At 35.2% G+C, this 26,199-nt stretch overlaps 6 protein-coding genes across 11 annotated transcripts; 3 read left to right on the top strand and 3 right to left on the bottom strand.

The window, feature by feature from the left end:
* Window positions 1–1,059: 1,059 nt before the first annotated feature.
* LOC106640255 (RNA-binding protein 45) lies at window positions 1,060–6,063 on the bottom strand. 2 transcript variants are annotated; one of them, XM_014354224.3, is made up of 6 exons: window positions 5,375–6,063; window positions 5,157–5,271; window positions 3,710–4,530; window positions 3,405–3,634; window positions 3,206–3,334; window positions 1,060–1,429 (listed from the first exon to the last, which is right to left on the bottom strand). In XM_014354224.3, exons 1-5 carry the CDS (start codon window positions 5,607–5,609, stop codon window positions 3,221–3,223), a joined length of 1,515 nt encoding a protein of 504 aa, XP_014209710.2. In that variant the 5' UTR covers window positions 5,610–6,063; the 3' UTR covers window positions 1,060–1,429; window positions 3,206–3,220. The 2 variants fall into 2 exon arrangements, with proteins under 2 accessions (XP_014209710.2, XP_014209709.2); XM_014354223.2 differs by lacking the exon at window positions 1,060–1,429 and adding an exon at window positions 1,528–3,035.
* Window positions 6,064–9,474: 3,411 nt separating this feature from the next.
* Window positions 9,475–12,184, top strand: LOC106640312 (traB domain-containing protein). Its single transcript, XM_014354306.2, has 7 exons — window positions 9,475–9,570; window positions 9,973–10,301; window positions 10,680–10,870; window positions 10,952–11,203; window positions 11,329–11,741; window positions 11,838–11,988; window positions 12,114–12,184. The coding sequence occupies exons 2-7, from the start codon at window positions 10,004–10,006 to the stop codon at window positions 12,150–12,152; spliced, it is 1,344 nt and encodes a 447-aa protein (XP_014209792.2). The 5' UTR covers window positions 9,475–9,570; window positions 9,973–10,003; the 3' UTR covers window positions 12,153–12,184.
* LOC106640313 (histone-lysine N-methyltransferase SETMAR) lies at window positions 12,164–14,408 on the top strand. Its single transcript, XM_014354308.2, has one exon. The coding sequence runs from the start codon at window positions 12,164–12,166 to the stop codon at window positions 12,944–12,946; it is 783 nt and encodes a 260-aa protein (XP_014209794.2). The 3' UTR covers window positions 12,947–14,408.
* A 60-nt stretch (window positions 14,409–14,468) lies between these two features.
* LOC106640310 (terminal nucleotidyltransferase 4B) lies at window positions 14,469–19,089 on the bottom strand. 3 transcript variants are annotated; one of them, XM_089598149.1, is made up of 9 exons: window positions 18,564–19,089; window positions 17,899–18,176; window positions 17,412–17,582; window positions 16,954–17,311; window positions 16,726–16,872; window positions 16,447–16,640; window positions 16,201–16,351; window positions 15,991–16,126; window positions 14,469–15,905 (listed from the first exon to the last, which is right to left on the bottom strand). In XM_089598149.1, the coding sequence occupies exons 1-9, from the start codon at window positions 18,720–18,722 to the stop codon at window positions 15,718–15,720; spliced, it is 1,782 nt and encodes a 593-aa protein (XP_089454275.1). In that variant the 5' UTR covers window positions 18,723–19,089; the 3' UTR covers window positions 14,469–15,717. The 3 variants fall into 3 exon arrangements, with proteins under 3 accessions (XP_089454275.1, XP_014209790.2, XP_089454277.1); XM_014354304.2 differs by having other exon boundaries at window positions 17,899–18,179; window positions 18,564–19,087; XM_089598151.1 differs by lacking the exon at window positions 18,564–19,089 and adding an exon at window positions 18,287–18,528 and having other exon boundaries at window positions 17,899–18,179.
* Window positions 17,901–23,678, top strand: Gnptab (N-acetylglucosamine-1-phosphate transferase subunits alpha and beta). Of its 3 annotated transcripts, none has more exons than XM_089598147.1 (8): window positions 17,901–18,213; window positions 20,640–20,857; window positions 20,984–21,405; window positions 21,504–21,715; window positions 21,795–22,491; window positions 22,564–22,744; window positions 22,825–23,012; window positions 23,101–23,678. In XM_089598147.1, exons 2-8 carry the CDS (start codon window positions 20,726–20,728, stop codon window positions 23,408–23,410), a joined length of 2,142 nt encoding a protein of 713 aa, XP_089454273.1. In that variant the 5' UTR covers window positions 17,901–18,213; window positions 20,640–20,725; the 3' UTR covers window positions 23,411–23,678. The 3 variants fall into 3 exon arrangements, with proteins under 3 accessions (XP_089454273.1, XP_089454274.1, XP_014209728.2); XM_089598148.1 differs by lacking the exon at window positions 17,901–18,213 and adding an exon at window positions 19,636–19,662; XM_014354242.2 differs by lacking the exon at window positions 17,901–18,213 and having other exon boundaries at window positions 20,484–20,857.
* LOC106640268 (uncharacterized) lies at window positions 23,530–25,399 on the bottom strand. Its single transcript, XM_089598152.1, has 5 exons — window positions 25,127–25,399; window positions 24,758–25,019; window positions 24,438–24,679; window positions 23,996–24,280; window positions 23,530–23,910 (listed from the first exon to the last, which is right to left on the bottom strand). Exons 1-5 carry the CDS (start codon window positions 25,380–25,382, stop codon window positions 23,753–23,755), a joined length of 1,203 nt encoding a protein of 400 aa, XP_089454278.1. The 5' UTR covers window positions 25,383–25,399; the 3' UTR covers window positions 23,530–23,752.
* Between the last annotated feature and the right edge of the window lie 800 nt (window positions 25,400–26,199).

The raw sequence follows: 26,199 nt of genomic DNA on the forward strand, positions 1-26,199 counted from the left end.
ACCATAGGCCGCAAAATAATCTCAGGTAAGCTAATTGCAACGAAATTAATACCGTCGCACTCGCGTCGTTGGCTGTAAGTCGAATGAGCCAGCCGGTTGGCGCTCGGAACACCCTTCGAAATCCGACCTACAGTGGTTGTACTATAGCGGTTAAAGCGGTAACGGTGCGCGCAGGCGTCCTTCCTTGTTATATATTTAAATGCCAAAAGCTGAGCTTGCAAGCTCCTTTCTTCTCCAAATACATATGTACATACGCAACGGGCAGCGCCTCCAGCGGACCAGATATCGCTCGAAAGGGGTGGTGGTGGTGTGGTAGGAGGAACGAGCGCGTCCCTTGATCATCAAACGGCACACACAACTGAAGGAAAGATCTACTTGTGAGCGCGCGCGAATCCTTGGGAAACGACTCGTCGGATATGAATATCACGCGGCAGTCCGCGTGAGTTTATCCCCCCTCCGGGCAGATCCGCCTCTTCCCTCGTCTCGCTTGGCTCTCCGTTATTGCTTCCCTCTTTCTATTTTTTCCACACCCAAGTGTGCCCTGTTCTTTCTTTTTAGATATTTTTTTTATTGTTTATGACTTTCGATAAGTCGGTGTGTGTATTATTTATACATCACTCCCTTTGAACAGCTCGAGGATCGGTTTCTCTCACCCAGACGGACCATTGACGTTGCGAATGTTGTTTTTTTCCTTCTTTTTAATACATTGGATAAACGTTGTATTTCATTTTGCCAGTGATCTATAGATCCGTTACGTGCGATCGCCGACAACGGCCCACGAAACCGGAATCGGTGTTTCCGATGGTTTCTTTGACCGACACCGTCGCGCGAGTAACAATGCCAATCATGAAATTTGGATTCGAGTATGTTTACTCGATGATTTGTATTTTTGTATCGATTTTGGAAAATAAAAAACGGGGTACATTTTCGTGGTTTTAATAAATATAGGAATTTTTTTACATCGTTACAATAGCGCGATACACATTTGCGTGAAACCGGTAGGATCGATCCAAGTGTGATCCAGCAATCGGTGTCGAGTTTTCGGAAAAGGTTCACCTACTGTACCTCTGTTGCACAAAAAGTAAAAATAAAATTCAACTAGTACTTACTCTTGATGATTGCGATTTAAATAATGAACAAAATTAGACTTTATATTATCAATGGCGGTTGTAAAAATTTATTTGAAAAAACAAATAAAATTCATGAAATTGAAAATTTCAAATATTATGAAATTAGTTGCTAGGACAATATAAATAATGTTATTTTTTTTTTGTAGGTATAAAAAATACAAAATTGTATTGAACGTTTCACAAAATGGAAAGCCATTTCTTACGGCCTTCAAAATGGCGTTAGACATAATAATATCTATATTAATGTAATATCACAGTTGTCAGGTACATTCGATTGGCAAAATATCCATGCATTGTTCCTGAAAATGAAAAAAATTCAATGTTAAAGAGAACGGAGTCTGGATGTGTATGGATCATGGGAGTCTCGTCTTCGTATGATATATATATAAATAAGTGATGTAAAAAAAATAAACCCTTGAGTGAATATGCTTGTATATAGTTTGTATTTGATTCCGTATCTGTTGCGTATATTATTTTGGTGACACCAATGTCACTGTTACAGTCATCAATGGGCAAGTGTACAGCCCTCATTACAGTCGCTTAGAATAAATTCTTTTATTATTCTACTTACTGTCTTGATGGGTATGAAAAATTATATGGCGCTCGCGTTTTTTTTTTTTACTGTTTTTCCTCTTTCTCTCTTACTCCTACTTGTTTCCTCTTTCAAATAAATATACAATTATAAATGCAAAAGCATTTTGTATGTAGATTTTCAGTTTCTTAGATTTGCATCAAATTTCTAATAATTTGCATGTATCGTACTCGTTTTTGAGAACAGAAGAAAAATTCACATGCATACTCGTATGTTTATTTATGCGTTTTTTCTAAATTTGTTATTCGAAACGTAAACAAACTATACAAATAAAAAAGTATACAGAGATGGCATTGATCACATTGATTGTTTATCGACCATTATTGGACCTTTAAAGATGCTAGGTAACCGTGGACGACGCGAATCAGCAATCATTTCATTTACCAGAATCGCTTGACTCGCTAATTTAAAAGGTATTTAAATGTTTCAAAGTTTTTTTTAGAAACGCTTGTTGAGAATACCTAGTAGACTATAACACGTAAAAACACCGATATTTCTGAGTCAATTTATTTTGAACAAAAGTTTTCCTACAAACTAAGCAAGTAAAAAAAAAACACACTTTTGATATTGATAACGTACAATACCACCTTACGTCGAATTACCAAAATTAATTACTAAAAATAGGCTTGAAGACTTAGCTGTCTAGTAATTAAGACATTCAGATTTATCAGCCAATTATTCACTAATCTACAATAACTATAGCTAGAAAGAATCATAAAAAATATAAGATTTGAAGTTAACAGTACAACTAGGACTAACTCTACGATATTAGTCAAATGTAGCTATATAGAATATATTATATACGATTAATGTGTATATTTATAAAAGTACACATACTGATGTACCATACACAATTACAGATTCTATAAAATTATCAAAATACTTTTTCAAGAATGGTAAGATTCACGCTTCTGTAATTGATGAGATTTATAGTTTGTATAATTGCAAATACGATAACTTTGCCAGAATTACTCGATTGGTGTTTAAAAACTTATAATTTTTTTGTTCTGATTTCTACTTTTTCTTTTGCCTAATCGCAATGATTGTGCAGAAATGTATGTTGCATTAAAGAGTACAGACATGTTGAAATCAATGTTTACCGTGATGTCCGGTGTCAAGTGTTGTGATAATCAATGAAAAAAAAAATCAAGTACTTCAGTTAAACGTTAAAATATGACGAAAGTAAGCGACAGTTAAAAGTAAGAATGGTCGTGGTAGTTTTCTTCTGTTGCAGGCTCGATGTGGTCAAGTGTGTCTTTATAAATTGTCTCAATTCGTGGCGTGGCGTCCTGCATTGTGTATTACCAGTCGGTCTGCGAAGATAAATATAAATATTTTATTTCTCCCATGAAGTCAAGATAATGTTAACTATAACGAAACTTTGTAATGTATAAAATAATATTATAACAATTGAGTAAAAAAGGTGGCCATCACATGTTGAGCTTCATTCATTCAATTGTGCATCGTGGTTAATTATACTTACAAGTTTTTTTCATTATTAACGTTCATCCTCGTCCATCCTCAAACGTTTCCTTCTATCGTCACCCGCATTTCGCTCTTCCGCCTCCAAGACTTTCAGACGAGAACCACAAATCTCTTGGCCATGAAGAACCTAAGAAATTTGCATCATTTACATACTTTTCTTTCTAAATGTTGAAATTATTTTTCAAAAATGATTATACCTCAATAGCACGATTGGCGCTATCAACAGAAGCGAATTTGGCATAGCCACAATTTTTTCCAGGAAGCATGTACACGTCAATTAAATTTCCAAATCTGGAAAATGCATCTCTCATGGCATAAATCGGAGGAACTGGAGGTCCACACACAATGAAACATCGCTTAGCAACGTCTGCATCTATATCGGCCATGGGTTGTACGGGAGGTAACTTATTAGGACAGTGATCTAGAGCTATAAATGAATAGATTTTATTAAAAGAGAGAAAAACGTCAAAAATAAATGAGAGACCGTTATTGTAATTCGTACATGGAGCTGTTAAGCCAGCAGCTTGTATCAGAGATGTGGCTTGAGCAATAGTTTCTGCAAGGTGTGCCAAGTCTGTTCTAGATGCAGTGACACCTCCTGAAGTTATGTTGTTATTGGGAATGCCTTGTTTTAATATGGGCTTTGATGGTTGTGGTGCTCCTGATAAATCTGGCTTAACAATTAGTCTGTGACCAAGAGGGTATTCAAAGCCATGCAACTTCTCTCTGGCATAAGCAGCTGCACTTGGATTTGTATAAACAACGGTAGCTTGACCCCGTGGCATTCGGTACCTTGCATCTGCCTTGAGATGACAATAATCCATGCCAGGTACGACATCAAACAATTTCCAAAGTTGATCTTGATTTAATGCTGGATGTGCAATGACTTGGAGTTTTGTGTAACCTTCCGGATTGGGATAGTTACTTCCTATCTCCAATCCTATGCTATTTTTATTGTAACTGTTGGAATAGTTTGAATTGTTTGGGTTATCATAATTGATAGACACTCCATTACCAAATTTCGGTTCTGATTGTGAGTGATCAGGTATTTTGGGTTTTTTGGGTTCAGCGAAAACAGCTTTGAATTTCCGGTCACATTCTTCAAAAGCTCTTGCTGCACTGGATACCTTTCTGAATTTAACATAGCCAAAGCCTTTGGACTCGTTTGTTGCCCTATCCTTGACAACAGTAGCATATTCAATCTGACCATACCTTGAAAATTCATCCTGTAAGTCTGAATCTGTCATAGATTTTGGCAAGACACAGAATAATCTGACCCAACGTTCCTCTTCATTAGTTTCTCTTACAGATCCTTGATCTCGACTAGGAAGGTAAAAAAAAAAAAATCATAAACATTTCGTATGAATGGTATTTTGCTTGCATAATATTTTTTTGATGGTTGAACTAGTTTTGAACTTTACATCTTTCAAAATATATTTAAAAACTAAATAACCCAGAATTTTTAATGTAACGTTGTAGAGCTGGCTGGGTTAAAAATACCAAACTAAAATATTATTTTCTCGGTTTTGAAACCCCAAATTTCACTGGGTTGGTGCCAATGTTTGGACATAAGTAATGCTTATATACGTTTGGAGTTGGTATTCAGACCAATATCATTATAACCTGAATCCAACTAATAATTTTGATCAGAAAAGGTATAGAATTTCCATAAAACTAGTTAAAAAAATTTTATTAGTGCATTCAATAGCTCCAACTTTTTTCTTGAAGAATTGTTGAAAAAAATTTTTGCACACAAATAGATTTTTTTATACAAATCATAAATCAGCCTTCTTGCCAAAGAAAAATAAAATAAAAAGAAAAGTACAGGTCAACTTTGGCTCAAAAGACACGAAATTGTGTATATGTATAATATATATGTACATGATTGAAATTTTTCTGAATTAAAATAACAAACTCATAGGTAATGAAAGTAACATGAAATAACTCACTTGGAGGCAATCATGACTTTTATCGGCCTGCCAATGTTCCCAAGTGACTTGCCATTCATCTCCTCGAGAGCAAAAGCCGCTTCGGAAGTCTTTGAGAACTTGATGTAGGTGACTCCTGGAACAGATAGAAACAGTAACAACTCGTAAGTATTTGTATGTTGTATCGACAAAGTATGAGGCAAATGAATAAAAGGTTGTCGATGAAGGTATATACATGCCTTTATTTTCACCCGTGCTACGATCCTTGACAACCCAGATGTCCTCAATTTTGCCAAATTTTTCAAAAGCCTTGCGCAGGTTTTCCTCCTCGAAGCTCTTGTGACAGATGACGAAGAGTCTGGAGTTTGGAGGGTCATCGTTCTTGGAGCGAACATCGTTATTGTACCCGGAACCATTGGTGGTGGAGCCACCATAATAATCCCCACGGTCGCGGTCCCGGTTGTAGTCGGCCATTTTGCAACTCCCTGCTCACGATACTTTCGGCGTAAGTTTACTTACTCTTTTTTTTTTTTTATTAACTCCAACCTCCTAGCCTCCTACGTAAATAGGTATTACAAGTACCCCTATAAGTACTACTCGCACTGGTACACACACACCAGCTATGTTTACTCTCCCGAAACTACGCTAGGTAAGTACAACTTGTACTTAATTACTCGCGATACTTATTACATGCAACTCGCGATAGTTGCGAGTGTTGCGATGTATATTTGCGATCCGGTAAGTATGTAGGTACTATCGAACTGGTGTAGATATTATGTAGATAAGTGTAATGAAATCTGATGTGTTCGGTCTTCGGTCAGTGCTGCTGCTGCTCCGTTTTGCAGCCTTCCTCCCTGTTTACTAAGTGTTACTTATAAGTATACTTATGTTGTATTGTTGTAACAAGCAAAGCATGAGCATTGACCGACCATTGACTGAGAGCAGCAGTGCAGACACTCTCGTATCTCGTATCGTGTGAGTCGTGTGTACTGTGTATATACCTAATATACTATATACTAATATACCGTATGGCTTAACTAATAACTATAACAGTGTCGACGCAACCGTTAAGTACCGGCACTCTGGCACCGTGGCAGCACCGGTCGGTACAACTTGTAACTTCATTGCAATGTACACTAGACGGCCGCAGATATTCGCGAGTTTCGCGACCCCCTTCGACATGGTGTAATACACCATGCCCTTTGACGAGTTGAGTGACACTGACGGACTAAAGTGTCATACATTACACTGAAGCAGAGATTTACTTATCTGAAGTTATCTCTGACTGAATAAGTTAGTGAAGTTGTACACTCGCCGTACTTTGATTCGCAAACCGCGAAGTTTAAATTCTTAAATTTTTTAATGACAAATAAACATAAAGTATGATTTTAAGATTGTTCAATAGTTGTTAAAATGATAGTTGTTTATCATCATATTTTTATTTTATGGTTATGGTTGTTCCTTGTGTTTTAATACGATAAATTACTTCAAGAATTCAAACTTCGCGGTTTGCGAATCAAGGTACGGTGAGTGTACACACAACATGATTTCAGTGTCACTCAACTCGTCGAAGGGGGTCGCGAATATCTGGCTGTCTAGTGTAAAAGCATGGTGTATGGTGTGTAAAACAAAGCTCGTCACTTATGACTACGTAAAAAATGTGCATCTTGATGATGCTTTGTAATCGTATATACTTGACGCCCAGCTTCCAGATATAAATAGCTGTAAATAACGTATAAAAAAAAAAAAAAAAAAAAAAATTGAAAATTTCGTTGAAGTCAAGTTAATTTCTTCAAGTTGGGTAATTTAATATGATTTCTTCCAAAAAAGAATTCCAACTCTTAAGAGTTTTGTGCAATTATTTATAAAGCATACCTATTGCTTATACTTCATTATTGAATATAATTTTAATAACAATGCATTTCCTATAACTCTTAAAAGGAATTTAATTATTTCACGTACAAACAATAACTTCTTCGAATAGGTTGCTTTAATTTATTATTGATTATTGTTGATCTTTAAAATGCTGCACGTGTATATATTCGTGCAATTCCAAGTGTATAATTTATCCGTAGATTTGCGCGCATTAAGTACGAGGTTCCAAAATTTAAGCTAACGAAATTACACCGAACGAAAATTCTGTTTAAAATGTAATTTGTCGCTACCTACGATATTATACTTTTTTCCAAGTTATATACATTATACTCGTATCCTTGTAATTTATGTTGTAAAATAATTTCTTCCAGCTTCGGTAAATTATTTATTGAAAAAAAAGCGGCTCCTACGTTAAAGCTCGTATATATAATATAGTCTATAACAATCTAGACCGGGGTAAAAATAGAATCTGGGGCGGACACGCTAAAAGGTGGTATATATAGACATGTAATATGCTGATGATAATATTATTCTCTCCAGCATAGTACTTATTGTATTTGACAGAGAATCATTACATAAAGAGCAAGAGCGGAAAGTAAAGTACATAGTATGTATGTATACTTTCACACAGCGTGAAATCTTTGTCGCATATATATATATAAGCTGGGAGAGTTGCTTTGTTGCTTTCTCAGGGACACCCCCGTCCACTGAGTAAAAAAAAAAATGAAATGAAATAGGGAAGAGCTACCTATATACCCCCTACATATAGACTTGGCGTCGTCATGGTTATTGCCTTGGGGGCACGTACAGAGTAAAATGTACCCTCATTACTACCTACATCCATACGTATAAACGTGCATGTACATAATATATCGACCATTAGATATATATGTAATTATACATAGAATTTTTTTATTTCTCATGATCAGGAATGACCACATTTTTATATACATTTTTTTATTAATTTTATGTGAAACATTATACACGCCACAGATAATAAATTGGACATTAATATAATTACTTGTGGTATTGTGTCGTTTTACATCAATGAAATATATATATTTCTGATGCGTGATGCAACGTTGATATTGTGCAGCCGTTAGCTAGTATGAAAAAAAAAAAAAAAAAAAAAATACGTGACACTATTACGAAATTAATTCACAATCGGTAGATTGTATTATGTAATAATGAGGTAAAAATATTTTATTGGCAGTACAACGACATGAAATCTGTACATATATGCTTTATTTACACGTGTTTGTGCAGAATGAGGGTAAATAACGATCAATTTTACTAAACGAAGCGGAGTTTGAATATAAAATTACGAGAACGTAAAATTTTGCTTCTTTCGGTATACATAAGTATATTCAATGTAAAAATTGAAGGAGGTGTTATAGATACACCATATCTTATCGCGTACAAATATGTGTTTTATTCTTATCGAGCATCCACTATTTTTACTCTATACGCACGACCGAGATAAGTAAAGGGCCGGTGAGATTGTATTTACATTTTTCTTTTTTAATTTTGGTACATTATTACATTTTTTTACATCAACGGGGATTGTAAGCATTTATCGCGCTATGAACACGCGACAAAACCCTTGCGAGATTTTTCACGTAACTCTCGCTTCGAATGAAAAAAAAAAAAAAAGAAAAAAAAAAGAAAGAAAGATATTTTCAACACGTATACAGAGATCAAATTTTTATTTTGCTAAAACTCAAGAAAACGTATCTCGGGCAATCACTCAACAGGAAATTTCATGTTAAGAAGTCAATGACCTGAAACTTTAATAGCCTCTACATAATCGCTCCGTCAATTAGATTTACGTAACTTTGTGTAATGGCGAATACACTTTTTTTCCTATTACTATTCATTATCATCGTTATCAGTCTCGTTTTCATAGTAGGTACACCACCAGTATATTTACCACATGAATAATAAATCAATCAGATTGTAACAATGTATCCCTTTACAGAAATCAGATGTCGAAAAATTCAATGTTTACTCGAATTATCCATTTAACATGTTAAAAAAAGAAAAAAAATTGATTTTTTTCCAAGAAAATTGTTAAGAATAACTTTTAAATGAATGAATAACTTTTTGAGGATGAAATAAATGTTCCAACTTCATTGTAATATCTTGAAAATAAAGGTTTTCATTGGTATAAAAAATTATCCAACAGATTAAATAATATTTCGAAAATAGATACTTTCGTACCAAGCAGTAAATACAATTTTTCTTAGTAGATTTTATACGACCCTCACAATAACTAAAAAAACGTCGTACACTTCAAAGTACGACTTTTTTGCATCTTAGGTACCTATACAATAATATAGCTAATGTATTTTTTTCAAATAAAAATTCTAAAGCTCGATTAGGAATAAATCGACTCCTCGATAATCGAATCTCACATACAATATCGATTAAACAATCGATTCTTGAAAAAATCGCCCATCTGATGTTAAATCGTCATCATATACTTATTTTCTGACAAGTGTCCTTTTATTGATTCTTTGACAGAGCGTTATAAACATTATTTCAGCACTTAAATTTTAACGTAATTATTTATTTAACTATTTAATATTAATACGCTTTTAAAATTTTTTACGTTACAAGGTTTATACTAATGTTTATACTCATCATATGCTAGTCATAAAAATCATACCTACACAGTATTTTATTTTTCAGTAGTGTCACTTTGTTAATTTATTAAAAAAACATTTTTTTTAGTACCAAACAAGTTTACATTAAAAATTAATTTCTTGCATTAAAATACTTTTTTGATTGATTTTCGAGGTTATGTAACTTACACACAAACTATACTCTCAATATGGAATTGTCATCTGACAGATGACACGGAAAACTATAATCGCAGAAAATATTATTAAAAAAAAAAATTACATAATGCAAAATTTGCATTGACATTTATTAATAATTAATGTGTACTTGTTGTAAATAGATTTAAAGTGAAAAATTTGAAGAGTTTTGAAATGGCATCGAGTGAAGCTACATCAGCACAAATAAGCATGGAAGAAAACGAAAAATTATTAAGCACCTACAAGGACAGTAAACACACAATAAATTTTAATGATAAAAGTGCAGTAAACGATTTTATAAATGCAGAGTCAGGGAGATTTAATGTAAATCCTTCACAAGTACTCCCAACTCAACATGCTGTCTTAATTGAACCTGAGAGTATCAATGCTCCTCTGACACCAGAAAGTTCTGACAGTAAAACTGGTACTTCAGAAAGTAATTTGATGCTTATCGACAATGTTAATGGTCACCGTAAGTTTTCACAATTTACTTTTCAACTTTGAACCTATACTTAGTAACTGTAATGGTCACACTTCAACAAAGTACTGAGACAAGTGCTAGTGTAGGGCTTCTTACTGTATACTTATATGTATGGAGTCTTATTCTAATTCAATAAACAGTAGAGTTAGTTTGTTTGTATTAGAATATTTTTTCATACAATATGCCTAGTTGTTACAAAAATAAAAGAAAAATAAAAAGGAGGCATGGTATACATGCTGTTTAAAGTAGTTTTAAAAACCCAATTTTAAATTTAAAAAAGAAGAATAGGGATTATTATTTTTGTGTTATCGTTATTATGCTTACATAATCACTTAAACTAACATATTTTATTTTATTTATATGTTGTAGAAAACGGATTAGAGGTTAATGATGAAAGTAGAGGTGCACCAAACAAAGTTTTGGATAAAAAGGTCTCAACTACAAATTTTGATGATAATTTGCCAAATACTGTAACGTTATTGACAACTCCTGAAGGAAGTAAATGTTATCTAGTGGGAACTGCACATTTCAGTATTGAGAGTCAAAATGATGTTGCCAAGGTACATTGAATTATTATTATTATTATTTTTCTTTGTATTTTTCTGTAAAGAATTCACTATACTGATACGTGTAAATGTTAGGTGATACAAGCTGTACAACCACACATAGTGATGGTTGAGCTTTGCAAAGATAGAATCCATGTCTTACAATTGGATGAAAAAACCATTCTGGAAGAGTCTAAAAATTTAAAAATGAATAAAATTTTAAATGTCATTAAGCAACATGGTGCATATAAGGGATTGTTTTATCTTTTACTTTTAAATTTGTCTGCACATCTCACAAAGGTACTTGGTATGGCACCAGGTGGAGAATTCAGAACAGCTTTTAATGAGGTAAGTTTTAAAAATTGTAGTTTTTGACAATGGTGGGATATTTCAAACAGAGCATACTTTCCACCTGAGTTAAAAAATTATATGCATAATTTTGAATCCTATATAAGCAAAATATTTGTTTAAAGGCCAAAAAAATTCCAAACTGCCTTGTTCAAATGGGAGATAGACCTATAAAAATAACATTTGCCAGGGCTTTTAATTCATTAAGCTGGTGGCAAACCATAAAACTCATATGGCATCTGTTGAGAGAAAAACAGCCAATCAGTCAAGAAGATATAGAAAAATACAAATGCAGAGATTCTTTGGAACAAATCATGGCTGAACTCGTTGGAGAGTATCCGGAATTGGGTGAAGTTTTTGTTCATGAAAGAGACTTATTTTTAACCCATTCTCTCCAATTGGCCTGTCGGCCTAGACTTGTACAACCTAATCAGTTAGTACCTGTGAAAGTGGTTGGCGTCGTTGGTATTGGCCACACCTTAGGAATTGTAGAAAATTGGGGGAAAGTAGATCGATCTCAGATAGTTCCAATCATGAGGTAATTAATTACATTTAATTTTTTTTTTTTTTTAATTTATAAGTTGTCTAAAATTCGATTTTTATTTACGTTTAAAAATTTTTAATCTTTTTACAGCATACCACCAACTTCTATGACAACCAAGGTTTTGAAATTAACGTTCAAAGCTTCGATTGTGGGAGTAATTTTTTACGCAGGTTATAAAATTGCACCCGTTTCCGTAAACGTCATACAATCAATCAAGTCATCGGTAGAAGGGCTTATCAAGGTCAGTGTCAGCTCATAAGACTGTAATAACACGAAAATTTGAGGCACATCGAAAGTTTAAGACATTTAAATCAAATTACGTTTCTTTTCTGTTATTTCTGTTTTTCTGCTGCTTTTGCACTAAAGTCATTTTTAACATACTGCGGTCTGCGCATTGACGATTAAACATAGTAAGCATGGGTGATGATGGCGATGATGCGACGACTCGACCCGACGAGTACGAGCATCATCCGCAATCAGGTATTATATACATAGTTAGTAATATACCAGGTCCAGGTAGTCAGCCGGATGACTTTGAAATGCAATTTTCGGTCGGCTGTGATTGTGATCAAGAATGTAAAAATAATCATTGCTCTTGTACCCGAGGAACTCCAAATTACGTCGACGCCCGATTATCCACGGAAAATTCTAATTCGATAATTGAGTGTAATTTTAACTGTACGTGTCATCGGAATTGTGGCAACCGATTAGTACAGTATGGTCCGGTTGACAGTCTGGTGGTAAAAAATGCAATTAATAATGCCGTTGGTCTTGGTCTTTTCACGATGAAACGCATTAGAAGAAACCAATTTATTTGCGAGTATGCTGGCGAAGTTATTGGAATTGACGAAGCTCAGAGGAGATTAGAAGCTAACAAAATCAATGGAAGCATGAACTACGTTCTCGTTGTTTCGGAATACGTAGGGGATAAAAAAATAACCACATGCTTGGATCCTGCAAAGTTTGGAAGCATAGGACGTTACGCGAATCATAGTTGTCAACCCAATGCAGCGCTTGTACCTGTTAGAGTTGACATAACGATACCAAAACTTTGCTTGTTTGCATTAAGAGACATCGAACCTGAGGAAGAAATTACTTTCAATTATGCAGGCGACACATCCGTCCACAATTTGAGCGAGACGCCGTGTTTGTGTGGCAATTCTTCTTGCCTTGGATATTTGCCACATAGCACTGTATGAAAAAATGTTCAGAAACTGATCAATTATTGAGTTTAAGAACGATCTTTATTTTATGTATTTAAAAATTTTATCAACCGCTCCCCGATGTCGGCTCACTTTTACCTCAACTATTTTAATGTAAGCTCATGGTTTTGAAAAATTTGTAAAAAATTCGTGATGGCTTTTACTAATGATTACTTTATTTGTATTTAATTTGAATTTAATATAAATTTATTTTATGACAAATCGATTTGCGTTTTATTAATAATTGGTATTCTTAATTGTTACATCATGCATTTTACTATGCCAGAGCACGGAGTCCACGCAATGTCGGGGTCTCTATAAATGAATATGTCTTTTCAGTTTTTAGTTTTAGTCCACGAAATCGACGTCTTGCCGGTAAACATGGTAAATAAATAGTTATTTTGGAGCAAACACACCGGCATTCATGGCCCCCTTCCTCAAAATGTTGAATACAGCACGTAAATCTCGATGGAAAGTCATTTAAGAGTATCCATAGGGAGTGTAACGATCTAGCGTGTCGCTGACCCTCATTATTACTCCCCTGACACTATAGGCATACTTAAGACAATGTTACCCTAAGTATAAACATCAAATTTAAAAATTACGATTCTCTATTATTTTAATTTCTTAAATTATCAAATGGAATGTATTTTTTTAATATAATTTTTTCAAAGTTCGTAAGACACGTTAAAATTAACTGAGAAACTCGGCCGAGAAATTTTTCCTCTTCCAGTACTCCATCCCACGTTTGCTCAAACATTTCGGAGCCTAACTCTTTTCTGATACACTTGTCCGCTTCTGCAAAAATAAATACAACTAAATTGTTTCTCATTGTTCTTTTTACTATATAAGAGTCTTTTAACTCTCTTCCCTAGGATTTTACTTTTCCTCTTTAGACTCTGGACGCCTTTTTCCACCTTTTCGGGCTCGATTTTTTATTTTTGCAAGCAAGAAACTTTGCTTTGGCACAAAAGTTTTTCGCTGTAAGCAAGACAACCTGAATATGCAAATTGCCATTGCATGAGCAAAAGAAAAAAATTTATATCATGGGTTCCATATTTTTATAATTTTTAAAATACTTACAGATTTTATATTTTCTGATAAAGTGAAATGTATTTTTATGCTGTATCGACTGAATTTTTATTTTTGTTCTGAATGTAAATGATATTGAGCATGTGATTATATCTGAAATTATTCAAAAATTATTTTTTGCGCGCAATTTGATCAACATGCATCATCGATAAGAAATAATACTATTTTAGAGGAGAGAAACGATAAAAATTATTAAATAACCGTGCACATAGCTGTTAACATGAATATAAAATACTATAATTAAATATTGTTATTGATGATATATTATAGTTTATATCAATCATCATGAGAAAGTAACACTTAAAAAGTGTATAGACATATATTAAATTAACATTATTTTAAAAATACTTTGTAGCAGGTACACTTGATGGTATAACTCTGGCTGATGTATATACTATACAAATAAATACATTAAAATGATTTACAGTTGATGTTAAAAGTTTTATTTTTTACACTTTTTACAGATAATTATGCTAGTAAAAATCCATAAACACAACAAATTGTATTTTTACATATTGTTTTTTTGGAAACATAAGATATGGAACATACAAAATAATATTTTAAAGAACGACAAATTTGAATACAGATAAGAAATCAATAAAAAACTTCGAATGCTTTCAATTGATTTTTAAAAAAGTTTACAAGAAACGGAAATTGTTTTGCGGATCGAGTTTTATTAAGAAACGTATAATGAACAGTTTATGGTACAGTATTGCGTATAAATAAATTTACAAAGACTGCTCTAGCTTAAGTCTTCCATAACTTTGTACACATTATATCAAGTGCGGTCAACAAAATTCAACATCGATATAAAAAAGAGGAATCAAGAAAAAAAGAAGTTATCCAAGACAAAGTACCCTTTCATTCATAAGTTACACTTAAATAAAAAAATAAGACTAAGACTCTTAATGCTTTTTATTATTTCGTTTTTGTTTTTTTGTTTATTTTTTTTAATTTTTTTTATATATTACATATGTACATTAGGCAAGTCCTGAGTTATCACCATACTTTTAAATTTTTTAATGACTTTTTAAAAATCTTTTTCAAGCTTTTCCATTTTATTTTATAAGAATATAGTTCCATTTAGAAAACTAAGTCTTTATCGTACAATATTTTTTTTATTTACTACTGGCATACATCGCGCAGTCTTATTTAGAGTAGTTATAATTGTTTTAGTACTCCAGTGCCAGACAGACCGTTTACGAAAGTTACGCCACGCGATACAGCTGAACACAATTGCTAGTTTTCTTCAAAGTATGTGCAGTATTTATGTTCTTTCAAATAGAATTTAAGCATATTAATAAGGAAGTTATAAATAATAGAATGCAAAAGAAATTGTTTTAGCTTTATACCTGCGGTAGCAGGTTGAGTCAATACTCGTTACTCTTCCTTTATATTGCCTAAACGTCAGAATCCTATAAAATACAGTACTCATACTGCAAACGTCAATTACATAGGTCAACATAAAGTCGTTCTCATTGCATGTAAGTTGGCGTGAAAAAGTATTCATGCACTAAAACTTCAAATGCTTCGTACAAAAATTTAACGTCGATAAAAAATTTTATGAAAAACGCTTATCGACTTGTTATAACATTGGCCTGCAAACGCTATTACCGGAATCAATTAGAATTGATTCTTTGAAGGAGAAATTAAGCAAAATTATAGATTACACTTCATCACCGTACACAATCACCCGGTCCGCGGTTAGTTGCAATGCATTGCTTTTTGCGTTTCATTGAGTGCAGTCTTGAACCAGGGCTTTGATTACTGTTATTACTATTGTGATGATTCATTTTCGTTTTAATATGATTAGCGTGATTATTTATGCCACGTGGAAAATCCCCTCGTACATTTTGATGATTTACTAAAAATATATCAATTTCGTTGGATTAATTATTTTTTTCATATAATCGAAATAACAATATATTTACTAAATTTTTGATATTTACTGTGTGTAGGTTTGTATGACTTTTTATACGGAATATGGCCATGAGTTTGCTGATTATTGTATAAATGCCTTTCTCTGTTTCTTTCATCACCTTTTTCTCCAGTGTTTGGCGAATTTCCTCTACTACACTCCGATTCCTATAAAATTTTAAATTTTCAAAATCAATAAAACCCTTACACTGTTTGTTTGGACGAAGTGAAAATAAACGTACTGATTCACTTGCAGGAGCTGAAAGTGTGGATGCATCAGAACCAGTAGAGCTGGAAAGTGAATCTATTTCTAGAGGTACGGGGAACGTTTCTTTGATCCATTTCCGATACTCTATTACTTCATCTGTTACTCGAATTATTCTTCCTAGTATACTAAAACATGTACAAACAGATGTTTTTATGCAGAAGAAGGTTCGCATAAATTTTCAACCAAAATTTCACCGGACGAAATTAAGGTTTTATCTTACCTAACTTTGTTGGCATCATTAATTAAAATATTGAGAGGGTTCACAGCTTGAGACAGTACATAGTATGCCCAATCAAAGGCATCCTTCACATACAACGCTCCATAACTGCTTCGTCCAATATCATTACCTGGAGTAAGTGGATCTTCTATACAAAGTAGTGATGGTCTGTGTCCATCAATCATATCTTTTTGAACCTAAAGCAGTTTAATACATTAAGTAAAACCATAACTGTAATATAATTAAATGTGAAAAATTGCAATAGTTGAGTTTCGTACTTACTTCTTCTTTTGATATGTAAGTACCACCATTTTTCACACGAATGCCAGTCTTGACATAATTGAACTTTCTGCCATACAATTCTAAAAATTCTATTAGTAACACCCCCAAGTTTACATTTGGACTATCAATATTTACTCTTGGATGCAACTGAAATAAAAGCAAATTTGGTAAGTATGCATAAATACATGTTTTCTGAGCTGGTTAAACTTTGCTTTTCGTGTTACATACCTGTAAAAAGCTAATAGTCATAAGAATTAAGCTATACGAAGAAATACCACCCGTGAACACTTCATTGAGATCTCTTTGTAGTAAGAACTGTTTGAGTACCATAACCAATTTTTCAAGAGCAGGGTACTGTGCCTTAAAAGTCTTAATCAATTCAGCAGACTTGACACCGTTACTCATGTTAAAGCTAATATCCACCTTAATTTCAGTCTCTTTATCCGTAAGTTTTACAATTGGAACTGATGCTTTATCTAATACTTTGATGTAAGATGGCTCAACAATATTTTGATCAATCAATGCTCTTTCGAGCGTGTGCAGTGGAAGATTTGTCCATTTGCCTATCACAACTAGATCAATGTCACTAAAAAGATCAAAAACAATTTTTTTTTTTTTTAATGAAAATGTTGTTTAAAATCCGGTAGAAACTTGTAAGTGCACTTTATTAAGGAGTTGGCCACTACCTTGTGGGTAGATATAATCCAGTGCGGAAACTTCCAAATATCTCCATCTTTGAGTCTGGCCACAAGTCATTTATTACAGTTTCTATTCTATTGACCACTCTCAAACGGAGACTGTGTTCTTCAGTCGAAGGGCACATGTATGTAAAGAAGTCTTCAATCTCCTCGTGCAGTCTATAAGCAAAACAGCTCTTATTGAAAAAATGTCATTTGCAGCTATCTTAAATGGAACCTCGATAACAGGGTTGCAGATAAATGTGAATAAGACAAAAAAAAATGTTTGGCCAGTATTTAAAAAAAACTCAAAAAAAAAAAAAAAAAATTGTAAAGGACATCTACACTAGCCATGTGACATTCTTAACCTCACATAATGTTCAATCAGAGCTGGAGTACATAAATGTTGATTGCCACGACAAGGGGATTAGTCAAGGGGGGGCGGAAAATAAACAGTTCAGAAAGCCGAGAGCAGAAGAGTGATCAAGAGATTTACCCTATGACGCCCTTGGAGTAGTGTTTGCCAGGAATCCGCCAGGGGCAGCCGCCAAAGACCCCAACAAGAGCCTCGTAGTTGTAGTTCATGGCGTAGGTTCTAGCGCGATTATCGTTTTTCCTCCTGGATGGGTTGTAGTAACTGTTGTTGTGTTGTTGATTGACACGTATGTTGTTTTGTTCGTCGCCCAGTTGTCGCTGTATCGGCGACTCCAGGGGTATGAATTGTGGGGTAAGATCCTGCGAGCCTTTCGAGTTCATCGTATTGGCGCTCTGATGCTGCTGAAAATCGCACGACCACAATTGACAAACACAGGTATGCACAAATAGGTGTGATGTATATATGTGTATGTATAACAAAATTAAGTAAAATCCTTGAATATAGGTACCTAATTGAACTTGTAACTTATAACTTTACAAGCGTGTGTATATATATATGTATAGACAGTGTGTATCAAGCAGAGCAGAGCAGACGGTTCGACCGAATGAAGAGAAACAACCCAAGTATACAACAAGAGCACATATAAGCTTAAATCGTTGCTCTTGGCCACACGCTCTCCGTCATCATCGTGCTACACTAGATACTCTCCCACCCCGAATTCCGCTTTGATCACCAGGAAGCCTAGGGGTCTCCTTCACTCACTCTCTCTCTCTCTCAAGCATTACCGTGTTCGTGCTGTTGTTCTCGTGTGATGTCTGCTGCTGCTGCTGTTGTTGCTTAATGCTGAGGTTGTCCAGCTCCTTACCGGTCTCCCAAATATGTAACCACAAATCTTTCGCGGGTCCGAACTGCTCCGGCTGATACCAACCGATCTTAGGATCCATTAAACCCTTCGGCTGCGAGAAACTTCGGGAGCTGCCGTCGTCGTTGACTTTGCCGTCACGCCGTGCAGGTGCAGCGCACTGATATAATAAATTGTTACAACTATCGGCTCTGCTGGTGTTGATTGTTGATTACGATGACAATGATAGATAGGTGTGTACCTTATACACTTGTAATAAAAATGTACGACCACTGTGCGTGGCTCGCCTGCTTTTCCGTGCTCGCGCGCACTCGCGGTCGAGGAAAACGCCTTCGCACGGGTTCCCCTGTGTTCCACAAGACCACAAATACCCACGCGTGTATACCTATATACACGTGTCTTACATCTATAGCTCGAGAATATATAAAATATTTCCTCTCTCTCTCTCTCTCTCTTATTCACTTTCCCTGTTTCCCTTCTCTTCCCTTGTCTCGTTGTCGCGCTCTGCACGTTCACGGTTCACGGGACGACGGGACTCGAGCGGAGCGCGCGCGGACTGTGTGGAGATGCGCGAGCGCGAGCCGCGAGGTCCAGCCGTCCAGACAAATTCCAGGAGGCTGAAGCAGCCCCTATACCTAATATGTATATGATGTTGTACTTAGGCTTTATAAATAAAGTCACTTTAAAATTGAAGAGTTTCCAAACCAAACCGGACCCATGGGACCCTTTGCAGTATACTTACTTTATAAGTTTAGGTTTACTTTAGAAGTTTTGACAGGAAAAAAAAAAAAAAAAAAAAAAAAAAAAAATTAACCGTAGCGACATTCAGACGTTGAATAAAATACGTAACTGCTGTCATAATGCGCATTTTTTAGCTAGGTAATAAAGGTTATAATAACATGTATAAATACATTGTATAACACAGCTCAAGGTCATGATTTTTTATTATTATACACAGAAAATTCGAAAAGTTCAAATATTTTAATACGTGTACATAGAGTTTGAAGCTAAAAGTTCAAACAGTTATATTTTACTTCAGTTTATTTATTACTATACGTTACCTGTTCTACGACGTCACACTGTTTGAATGTTGACGAATTAGTTATAAGTGTACAAAATGATAACATTATGTAAATAGGTTTATTTAATCAATAGAATTTATGTTTATAAAAATTTAAGCATGTTTCAAAATTTTCGCTAAATCTGCATTTTATGCTTATTACATTTACAAATGACATACTTATTTTTTATTTCTTTTTAACCACGAAAGTTATTAGTATAAATAAAGTATAAATATTGTGAATTTGTGCGCGCAAAAATCGACCTCATATATATTTAAACTTTTGGAGATACATTTTTAGGTAAAAGATATATTGTAAGCTTGCCGCAAATAGCACAAACAACGTTAACTTTTTATTTAATATCTCTCAGATTAGTTGCGGTTGGTTTATAACTGATTAAATGGCTCTAGGCTCTAGGCCCTAATGCTCTGTTTCAGAATTTTAAGGCCACTTTTTAGTTCAGAAATTCGCCACGCTAGATGGCGCTGATCCAAATAATCACTACTATACTACTCACAGTACAGCCATGTAATCAATTATAAATCAGCCGCAACTAATCTCATACATCTCAGACAATTAAAATTTAACATTTTTTGTGCTATTTGCGGCAAGTTTGAAATTTATCTTTTACCCAAAAATCGACTGTACACGTAACTTAACTGCTGGCAGCATTTGTGGAATACAAGCCCATGCAGTTGATGCAGTGGCGTTGTTTTGGAAATATATTGAATGTTGCACCGGAGGGGGTGCGCGCACAAATTCACAAAATTTACTTTATTTATACTTACTAATAACTTTCGTGGTTAAAAAGACATAAAAAATAAGTATGTCATTTGTAAATGCAACAAGCAAAAAATGCAGATTTAGCGAAAAAGCCGCAGCTGGTTTCGACTTCCTCAAAATGACCTCGATGTTCCATAACTTTGGTGCTTTTACAGCAAGCGTCCAAAGGCGCTAATGACGATCGACAACAAAAAACGATGGTGAAAGTGAAGGATGTCAAAGGTAATTGTGATAAGTTGATATGCAGTACGCGATGAGTGCTTGGAAACTCATGCAACGGAGATGCTACGATTTTCTGTCCCATCGCTACTCCCTCCTCGTCATCTTCGTGACGCTTACCTGCATCTTTGTCGGTGTCGTTCACTTTGGCGAGGTTTGTCATGTTATAATATGTTATGCAGTAGTTTACATGCATTTTCTCAATCAAACGATCGTAAATTTTTTTTTCTTCTTTTTGGAATCATTTTTATCTCGTAAAATATATTTAAATTTACTGCAGGTATGGATAGCATGGAGCAAAGAAAAGTACAAGGCAGTATTTCATTCTTTTAATGACAATATTCTTGGCATATCATTTCAAAGACAATTGTGTCAACACGTTCCCATCGATGTAGTCTATACCTGGGTCAATGGATCTGATCCGCTGTTCCTTGATGATTTACAATTATACGTTCCAGTAACAAGTGCTAATAGTGCAGCTTCTAGATTTAGCGATAAAGACGAACTAAGGTATTCACTTAGATCATTAGAAATGTATGCACCATGGGTGAGAAAAGTGTATGTAGTTACTAACGGACAAATTCCAAGTTGGCTCGATATGGACAATCCAAAAGTTTCGCTCATATCGCACGAAGACATTTTTACAAACTTGAGTCATTTGCCTACCTTTTCTAGTCCAGCCATTGAAAGCCACATTCACAGGTATGAAGTAAACATTGTATTTCAACTGATTTAATTTTGAAAATGAAGATGTATTTTGCTGAAAAATATTATAACAATTTTTTTTTTTTTTTTCTTAGAATTCCTGGATTGTCTGAAAATTTTTTATACTTGAATGACGATGTCATGCTGGGTGCTACTGTTTGGCCCGAAGATTTTATATCTCATGCCAGTGGGCAAAAAGTTTTTTTAGCATGGTGGGTTCCTGATTGTTCAGATGTTTGTCCCTGGACATGGGTCCGAGATGGGGCTTGTGATCCAACTTGTAATACGACATTGTGTGAATTTGATGGTACATAACATTGTCACATAGAGTACGTTGCTTAGCATTGTTTAGTTATATTCATTATGAATATTTATTTGATATTTAGGTGGTGACTGTGATATTTCTGCTATGGATGATGCAGATATAGAAATTGATGAAATAGAAAGTGATTACCCTTACGGATTTTTACGAGAACCAAAGGCTAAAGAGAATGAAGCTGTAGGACTTTTAGAAAAAAAAAAGATGGAAAATTATTTTGACGCGAATGATAGCACAAATTCAATTCATGTGCGCACTTTACTTTCCCACTCTAATTCATGGGAAGTAAATTCAAGCAATCTTTCTATAAATCATTATTCTTCAAGTAATTTATCAAATCATGTATATAGAGTAGATAAAAAGAATGCTCTCAAACTTTTTGTAAATGACGATATCATCAATTTAGTACACGTAAATGAGACATCTAGGAATAATAAGTTAGAGTATGCAGATCGTCAAAAGAAAAAATCGAAAGGACTTGATACATACGCCGAATCGTTGCTTTATGTTAACAAAATTTACAATAAAGCTTACGGCTTTGAGCGACGCAAAGTACCGGCTCATATGCCGCATTTATTAAACCGAACAGTTATTGCAGAAATGCAAGAAAAGTTTGCATTAGAATTTGATAAGACGTCAAGCCACCGGGTAAGAGATCCCGAAGATATGCAGTTTGCTTTTTCATATTTTTATTTTTTAATCAGTGAAAAACATTCGGTACATGCGGAAGAAATATTTGATACGTTTGACACCGACAAGTCTCGGTAGGTACACATAAGAATAATTCTGCTGATAGTTTGAATGCTATTTATTAGTAACGTAACTATTTTTCAAAGGACTTGGTCAGATCGAGAAATACGAACGTTATTAACGAGAATGTATCCGTTACCTCTTGATTATAGTTTAGTGGTCGATTTTGAAAATGCTATAATTAACTGCTCCCGACATATTGATTTGAGAAGCGTTTCAACGCAACAACCTCCACCTTCTGGAGAAAGGTATTTGGATTCTACTTTGGTATGTTTTTTCTCCTTTATTTTGTGCAATTTCAATTATTTACACCGACTATTGACAATTGGAAAATATTAATGTTAAAGCCGATCGTTCGTCGAGAACTAATTCTCAAATGCGATGCAATCATCAATAGAATTCGCTCTAAATTCGGCCAACAAAATAAATACCTTCATAAAGTTATCAATGCCGGTAAAGATGAAACTTTTGAAATGCTCACCAGCAACGTATCAACTACAGTGAAAGTATTTGACCAAATACGCAGCAATCCTAAGTAAGAATAGTATTTAAAGTTAAATTTTTTTAGACATATTTTAGGCAATTTAAAATTTTTAAAAACAAATTTGAAATTGTGCTTGCAGAAAATTTATTTGCCTGAACGACGATATGGATCCATTGCGACGTTCCGAAAATGAAGTAGTTCGAGCTCTTCTAAATGATTTTTACCGCTCCCTTTACCCGATCAAAAGTAGTTTCGAATTGCCATATCAGTATCGAAATCGTTTTACGCATCGACACGAATTACTCGAATGGCGAGCAGGCCGCATCAGAGCCAGAAATGCCATGTTACTTTTAATAATATTGTTACTTTCTTTTACCTTTTATCACGCATTTCGCCACAAAATACGAAGGCTCTGTCCTATTCGGACGCTACCCACACTGATGGTTTAATTTAATTGAGCCAACGTATTCATCATTTTCTAGTCAAAGACAGTGTACATACATTCACACATATATATATATAATGAAGTTTCATGACTAAATGTTTGTAAAATTGTGTACAAAAGAAATCGAGAGAACATAATCATTTTATTGCATCATTGTATTTATATACTTAAAGTAATTACGATCTTTCAATAAATACGTATTTTATGAACAACGTGATAAATAACAGTCTCGGAACAAATGTAAATGATAAATATTAATGTTGGTAAAAATTGTTGAGTGTAAAATTGTTGATTAAATTTTTCTTAGAAAATGACGTGAGTTTGATTGAAAACCTTAGGAACATGTTCAGCAGACTGCCCTTGGACAGCAGCAGCCTTCGAGCGGTGGGCAATTCACGTGCCTTATGTTTCTCGGTCCGACTAATCCGTGCTGCCTCCTCGCCCAATCGTTCATCCAAATAGCCACGGTACCTATTTCATCGGCCAACAAACGACGTCCTATTCCTAAAACAAGGTATACCCTTTTACGTAAACCTTCGCACTTGTTTATTTAATGTCACATATAATTAAATTAAACAGAAAATTATACCCGGCACGTTGGGGTAGTGCGAGTGCGGTTCGCTCCTGTCGGTCAGTCCAGTACTTTCGGAACGAGTCTCCTCGATCGGCTTTTTCGTCTCATCCGCCACCAAGCCAAAATCTACGAATTGTGTTTCTATCACTTGAGCCTCATCCACGCGATGTTCAACTTCAACGTCCTTTTCATCCACAAACTCCAACGTTCTCAAGGATTCCGTACGCTCGTTTGATACATAACTGGCTTCGCCCTCGTGACGATAACTATCTTCTGTTTCCTCGCCAAAACTTTGGAGAGCTTATTAAAAAGAAGAAAAAAAAGGAAAAAAAAACACCAATTTTCAATGTTGATTCACGTTAAAAAAACAAACAGTTCATTCACGTGGGTCAAATAGATCGTTTGTTGTGTTATATGTGTAAATTCTACTGAGAATAAATGAACAAGTATGACTAACTCGTCGTGGACGGAACGTCTTCCTTGACAACGGAGTCGTCGAGGTCGAGTTCGATGTCGGCCTCGGTGTCTTGACTAGCCTCGGAAACCGGTCCGACAGCCACCTCCTCGGAATTACCCAGCCCGTGCTCGGAGCCGCAGCTGCACGGCCCTACGTCGGACGACTGCGTGCCATCCGAGCAGAGGCACAGGTTTTCGGTGCTGCTTTTTTCCGCGCCGTCGCACCTCAGCCCAGCCAAATAACTGTGTACGGTATAAAAATGGTAAAAACAAAAAAAAAAGAACAAACAAACAAAAAAAAAAAAAAAAAATCGGTAGTACCCGTAGATTTCCAAAAACAAGTTGAGCGGAATCATGGCCGAGCCCCCGTCCGGCTCGAAGGTAAAGAGCTCGCACACCATGATCATCGTCTTGGTGAGGTTCCTGGTGATAAGGCCCACGGCGATAGAGAGGAACTTCTTGATCTGGCACCTGGTGCGAAACTTACCGATCCGAATGATCAGGTCGGCGTCTTTACAATCGAGGCACAGGTAATCCCACTTTTCCAGGATGCACTCCAGAGGAAGCACTTTGTTGTAGTCAGCTGTGCGCAAATCGGTACATGATATACAACAACAACAACAACAACAGCTGCGATCGGCAACGTTTAATGGTATATAAACAAAAATTAAATTATGTATGTACACGTACCTCCGAGCTGGCGAAGGAGGACTTTGAGGAAACCGAGGGTAAGGCCAAAGGGAGTGCCAGGCGGGGGATACTCGAATCTGAGCTTAGCCGGCGGTTCCTCGCCATTGGCCAAAGCTCGAAAGTACGCGCTGGACCACTTGAGCAGGTCGTAAGGCTGCGTGCGAATCGCCGACTTACAAAACTGTTTGAGGATCATCGGTAGCTTCGGCGGGACGCTTATCTGCTCGATACAGTACTCGGTTTCCTGAAGCGGCATCCTTTTGTTTTCCGTATTTTAATCTTTTCAACAGATTTGTACAATCGCCTGTTTTTATTTCTCTCTCTCTTCTTTCGTGGTCTATCACTTGCTGGATTGTACTGAGAGACTCGCGATCGATTTACCGTCTCTTCCCCGTCCACCACTGCGGATGTGCTACTTCTTTGTATTTTTTATAGCTCCGGTATCGTGAGCTTTTACGGAAAGATCGAGCGTTTTCATTGCTACTGACTGTTGTTATTTTACCGATGACTGGCCGCATTGGTGATTGAAGGGGGTGGCGTGTCCGTGACGCTCGTATACGTGTGTTTGGCCGAAGTTAGTTCCTTAGCAACCCTAATATAGACATGCAGTTAACGTATAAGTGGTATCTACATTGCAAGTGAAGCTTGCAAGCTGGATTTTATCACGGAGTTAAAGTGATTTTACGTTTATTGATTCTCGAGTGTGATTCGGAGAATTTTTGCTCGTTTAGCCAAACAAATCTATATCGGCTAGTTATTTAGTCACTGACTGTTTTTTTTTTTCCCATAACAAATGAATTAAGTAATTAGTATTGATATCAGACATCATTATTGTTTTATATTGATATACTTTTAGTTTTGTACAGCTGCATGGATACGCAGTTTTATGACAGATAAAGTATACAACATAGATACCAGTAGCAACTATTGAATAATATACAAATGGTTACGTAATAAGACTCGATTTTTCACCTTTTTTTTATAAAAAAATGGGTTTGATTTGGAAATGTCTTTTTTTTTTTTTTTTTTTTTTCATTTAAGTTTGGCGCCATTCAAGTTTGGTTCGGTCCGTG

This window comes from Copidosoma floridanum, unplaced genomic scaffold, assembly GCF_036245765.1.
Source record: "Copidosoma floridanum isolate Cflo_tuat_1 unplaced genomic scaffold, Cflo_Japanese_pri ptg000006l, whole genome shotgun sequence".
NCBI classification, from domain to species: domain Eukaryota; kingdom Metazoa; phylum Arthropoda; class Insecta; order Hymenoptera; family Encyrtidae; genus Copidosoma; species Copidosoma floridanum.

Bases quoted from the DNA above. Each gene is read 5' to 3' on its own strand.
- LOC106640255 (XM_014354224.3), bottom strand. From the start codon at position 5,609: ATGGCCGACTACAACCGGGACCGCGACCGTGGGGATTATTATGGTGGC. The intron at 5,272-5,374 runs GCATGTATATAC...TATCTGTTCCAG, and splicing joins TAGCACGGGTGAAAATAAAG to GAGTCACCTACATCAAGTTC. The intron at 3,635-3,709 runs GTACGAATTACA...ATTCATTTATAG, and splicing joins TGCTGGCTTAACAGCTCCAT to CTCTAGATCACTGTCCTAAT.
- LOC106640312 (XM_014354306.2), top strand. From the start codon at position 10,004: ATGGCATCGAGTGAAGCTACATCAGCACAAATAAGCATGGAAGAAAAC. The intron at 10,871-10,951 runs GTACATTGAATT...TGTAAATGTTAG, and splicing joins GTCAAAATGATGTTGCCAAG to GTGATACAAGCTGTACAACC. The intron at 11,204-11,328 runs GTAAGTTTTAAA...ATTTGTTTAAAG, and splicing joins TCAGAACAGCTTTTAATGAG to GCCAAAAAAATTCCAAACTG.
- LOC106640313 (XM_014354308.2), top strand. From the start codon at position 12,164: ATGGGTGATGATGGCGATGATGCGACGACTCGACCCGACGAGTACGAG.
- LOC106640310 (XM_014354304.2), bottom strand. From the start codon at position 18,722: ATGGATCCTAAGATCGGTTGGTATCAGCCGGAGCAGTTCGGACCCGCG. The intron at 16,641-16,725 runs GTAAGTACGAAA...AAACTGCTTTAG, and splicing joins CTTACATATCAAAAGAAGAA to GTTCAAAAAGATATGATTGA. The intron at 16,127-16,200 runs GTACGTTTATTT...AAAATTTTATAG, and splicing joins CAGCTCCTGCAAGTGAATCA to GAATCGGAGTGTAGTAGAGG.
- Gnptab (XM_089598147.1), top strand. From the start codon at position 20,726: ATGCAGTACGCGATGAGTGCTTGGAAACTCATGCAACGGAGATGCTAC. The intron at 20,858-20,983 runs GTTTGTCATGTT...AATTTACTGCAG, and splicing joins GTGTCGTTCACTTTGGCGAG to GTATGGATAGCATGGAGCAA. The intron at 22,492-22,563 runs GTAGGTACACAT...TATTTTTCAAAG, and splicing joins TTTGACACCGACAAGTCTCG to GACTTGGTCAGATCGAGAAA.
- LOC106640268 (XM_089598152.1), bottom strand. From the start codon at position 25,382: ATGCCGCTTCAGGAAACCGAGTACTGTATCGAGCAGATAAGCGTCCCG. The intron at 24,680-24,757 runs GTACTACCGATT...TACCGTACACAG, and splicing joins TTGTTTTTGGAAATCTACGG to TTATTTGGCTGGGCTGAGGT. The intron at 23,911-23,995 runs GTATAATTTTCT...ACCTTGTTTTAG, and splicing joins GCACTACCCCAACGTGCCGG to GAATAGGACGTCGTTTGTTG.